This window comes from Helianthus annuus, chromosome 7 (genome assembly GCF_002127325.2).
Source record: "Helianthus annuus cultivar XRQ/B chromosome 7, HanXRQr2.0-SUNRISE, whole genome shotgun sequence".
Classification (NCBI taxonomy): Eukaryota; Viridiplantae; Streptophyta; class Magnoliopsida; order Asterales; family Asteraceae; genus Helianthus; species Helianthus annuus.
The window spans coordinates 143588576-143593051 of record NC_035439.2 but is presented as its reverse complement, the minus strand read 5'-3'; the positions used below and the strand labels follow the sequence as shown (position 1 = coordinate 143593051).

The 4476-nt window shown below is 34.8% G+C and overlaps 1 protein-coding gene across 1 annotated transcript; it reads right to left on the bottom strand.

The window, feature by feature from the left end:
* On the bottom strand, positions 1-2601 carry LOC110868997 (protein ESKIMO 1). The gene is made up of 5 exons (XM_022118283.2): positions 1950-2601; positions 1478-1649; positions 1025-1224; positions 735-893; positions 1-632 (listed from the first exon to the last, which is right to left on the bottom strand). Exons 1-5 carry the CDS (start codon positions 2435-2437, stop codon positions 284-286), a joined length of 1368 nt encoding a protein of 455 aa, XP_021973975.1. The 5' UTR covers positions 2438-2601; the 3' UTR covers positions 1-283.
* Between the last annotated feature and the right edge of the window lie 1875 nt (positions 2602-4476).

The following is a 4476-nucleotide window of genomic DNA, read 5'->3' as shown; positions in this document are numbered from 1 at the left end:
TTTAAACTGAAATGACACACACCTGCTTACAATGTGTGCATTCATTTATTTCGTCTTTCAACATTTCATTGTACATTGAGAGACAATTTCACTTTGCATTTGTGACCCAACGTCTAAACAAAAATTTTCATAATAAAAATAAAAACAAAATATAAAAACGTAAAATTGCCCTCTCACAAGATACAAGGTACGCGAAAAAAAACCAAAATTAATGCCTAAACGAAGGTAAATAAACAAATGAGATCAGAATTGGCTTGCACCAATCAAGATCAAATTCAAAAGGTCAAGAGCGAGAAATGATACGCGTATAAAGAAACTCGTTCCATGTGTCAGGTAACCCAGGAAGACACCAATGTATACAATCCGCATAAGTGTTTGGATCCGCCTTTTGCTCATCCGTCAGCATCTTGCCTTGGCGAATGGTGTATACCGAGGTATGTGCATCTTTACGGTATTCTGAAAGCGAAGTTATGTTGAGGAAGTGGACCGGAAGCTTCATCGACTGAATCACATCAGTTGCCGCCCTAAAGAGCCGCCTGTCCGTGCCCACGTTTATATGCATGGACATGTTTAGAATTGGACTAATCTCCTTTGCACATTTGATGCCATCCGGATTGTTCCAATCCAAGCTCCTACAAAAAAAAACAAAAAAAAAAAAACAAAAAAAAAAAAAAATCTTGAAGATTATTTACTTATCTTATTTAACTTTAAACATTAAGAGTAAAAAAAATTACTTTATATGTAGAGGAGACATGCTGCTGAAGAAAACCATGGTTCGGTTTGGGTCAATGTTTTTGTCGGCCCATTTAGCCCATGTCTTCAAAACTCTTGCATACGCAATGGGCCTTTCAACCTCATCATATTCTGTATCTCCTTTGTCAAATGATCCTCTCCTGTATTATTAATTTTTATTAGAATATTATATTGAAAAGATTAACAATTTTTTGATGTTTTTATTTTTATATTAATTGTTATTGTAAAAAAATATTGAAATTGAAAGATTTAGATAAAATAAAAAACTCACAGGACTTTCATGGCGAAGGTGTTCATCCACCAAATGTAGGTGTTGAAGACCAAATAATCGACGTTTTTCCAATTTTTACCATGCTTATTAATGGATCCGGGCATTATGATTCTATTCAATATGCTATGCATAGTTGGATCATCCGAATTCGACTCTACCAAAAATGGTGCCCAATAAAATTCCACCGTCGCATTATAATCCTACAATACATCAAACTGTTAATTTTTTAAGAATCATGATAAACTATAAACAGGTCGTGTCAGTTTCAACCATTGATTTTTTTTTTATTAGTTGCAAATTAGATTTGTACAAATGATGATAAAGTCTAAACGGGCTAGGCCCATGCCAGCCATTGAATATACAAGTTGTGCTTAGGTTTTTGTATCTAACACGATTTTCATGTTCAAATATGACACCAAAAAAAAAACAAATGAATAGATCAAAGAGAGAAACCTCAATTCGAAAAATGGAAAGGGAGCCGGTTTTTATCAAGCTCTTTCTTCCTGGAGGAATAATGGATTGTGCCAAACACACCATCGATTCCCATTGATTTCTATTTAATGAATCGCCGACAAACATTAGCCTCTTGTTCCTCAGTTTCTCCAGCAATAATTTCGCCCTAAATCTTCATATCCAAAACAAATATGTCAAGATCTAATTCAATTTCAATCCTACAAATTCCCTTTTTATTTTTAGTTTTGATGAAAGTAATGAAAAGGGTCAGGGTGTCAGCAGGTGCAGCCTTTCTATCCTCAGAATAGACTAAAGAGGAAAAGTTTGTCCTCGTCTCACTCTCTCAGTGTCTAGACTCTACTAATAGCTTTACTATGAGTGGATTTTACCGATGGAATTTTTCTATAAACGTTTAGTTTGTTTGTTTAATTGTTTGTTACTTTGTTTAATGTAAGTGATACAAGAATCTTACTTGGGTAAGTTACAACCCTTAGGTTGCCACCTCCAATTCTGATACATGGAATCTTTTCTCCCATTTCTCATGCATGTCACTTGAGCAGTAAGAAACTCACATTGATCTTCTTTATACAATGGATGTGTTGAATCATCAAAAACCCATTTTCCATCATACAAATCACATTCTTCGGGTGGCAATTCGACCTCCTCTTCATCGTCCTCAACTTCTTCCTCCACCGCATTGTCCACATGAACCGGCATATCAATCCCCTTATCCTCCACTCTTTTAGATTCCACCACTAAAGTCGTGGTGGAAGCGATTTCAATTTTTGACGCGGTGAATGGGAATTCGGCTATGGACTTGACATCTTCATTGTACATGAAGAGCCCAAATAGGATAAGCGAAAAGATGACAACAAAAACCGAAAGGTTATTGTTTTTGCGGTGTTTCATGGCCGCGGTGTAGGCAGAAAAGGGGGAGATTTTTCGACGTAAAGGATACATGAGAGGAGGTGGTGGTGATATGGTGATTGAGTGACATTAAAAATGGTGGGTTTGTTTATGGTAGAATTGGTGAAATGGGTTTGTCTTGAAGCAACTTCTTTCTATGGTGGATGAAGGGTCATCTTCTTCATGAATATTTATTATATTTTGTAACTAATCTCTTCAACCTCTTTGGTTTGATAATGTTTTACTCAAGAGTGAGAACAAAGTAATCATATAAAGATTTTATAAATTAATTTATTTATTTTTATGAATCATAAAAGGTGTTTCTTTAAAAAGAACAAAGAAAGTACACCTTTGTTGCCTTTAATATCACGAAACACACGATCGTGTGTTGTTGAGATCTATGTTCAACTATTTCATGTGAACTTTTTGCCATCTTTCTGCCACATGTATGAGTTAATAAATTCACTATGATAAAGTTATATTATAGTTTTAGCAACTTCACTTGTGTCATTTTACTCGGTTGTAACACTTTTTAGGGTCATACTCATTGTGTGGTAAGAGGGAGGACATGAATCACTAGGGATTAGTAAAATGGACCCGGTACCGGTACCGAATTTACCAAACCGGGTACCTTTTCGGTACCGATTCGGTACCGACTTTTGACATTTTCGGTACCGGTTCGGTACCGGTATTTACCGGTTTTTATCCTCAAATACCGGTACCGTACCGGTACCGAACCGTACCGTACCGGGTATATTCGGTACCGGCCGATACCGAGCTCATCCCTATGAATCACTACATGGAGACATCCGACTCCTGACGATTCACGACGTTGATTTCATCTTTGCTGCAACAAAAATGGAAAAAAAAAATAGTGAGAATCAACCGAAACAAACAATCTAAAAAACAATTTCTGGATCCGTCACTAAATTCCGGATCTTAGAAAACAATTTCATAGTTAAGCATGTTGAATACGAATCTTTGGGTAGCTTTTTATCAAAAGTTAGTAGAAGGTTAGCGTGAAGACGGCATGATATTTATAACATAAATGAATGATGCATATTTCAATAACCGCAAGTGTTAGAAACCATAGGGACAACCAGGCGAGAGAGAAAAACTTTTTGAATAAAAGTGACAAAAATGACTAAATCATAAGACCGAAAATGAGAGTTTACTCGACTTAAATGAATGATCCATATTTCAATAATGAGCACATTTTAGATAGAACCTTAATTGTGGAACTTCTGATTAGAAGCTTAAAATTGTGTTAAGAGAAATGGCAAGTTTAAGGTTTGTAGTCAATTTAATTAAGGTGTCAAGTGAATTATATATTGGTGTAGGCATAAGGCATGAGTGGGAAAAGTACATAGAAAGGCAAATTTAAATATTTTTAATAGAATCTGGTCCAAATGATATCTTATTTTTGGTTCTTGGGTGATTGATTGAGCTTGGATACCTTATTTTCGAAGCCAAGCAAACAATGAAATATTGAAATCTTTACTATTATTGGAAAGCAAATGGACCAGTCATACTACATGCAAACTGATGCAGAATCGGCTTTGAAGATGAAAACAATCAATAGGAAAAGAAAGAAAAATGAATTGATAGAACTCAAAAGTTCATAAAATTCTAATAATAATAAACTCACCCCGATATTTTTCATTCATATTTGCCAAGTTACATCAAAATAAAAGGTAGACGGGCAACAAGCTGCGCCGCTACCTAAAACAAAAACAAAAAAAAAACACTTTAATCAATCCTAAAACATAATATTTGTCGTGTTATATATATACGAAGGAAACATATAACTAAAAGATGAACACAAAATAATACATAATTATAACTAAAGAAAATAAATTATAAATATTCGAAATTTTAAATAAATATTAGAATTCTAAATAACCTTTGACTTGGATCCAACTCTGGATCGGGTTTAGCTCTTGGGTCTCCACTTGCATCATTCTCTCCGTCCTCAAAAATGAGTCGTCCTCAAAAAAGAGTTGTCCTCGAGTCTTGAGAATTTGAAAATCGAGTATAACATTTGGATCAAAATAAAATTTCGCATTTGCCTCAAAAATAGTATTCAAGTGTGA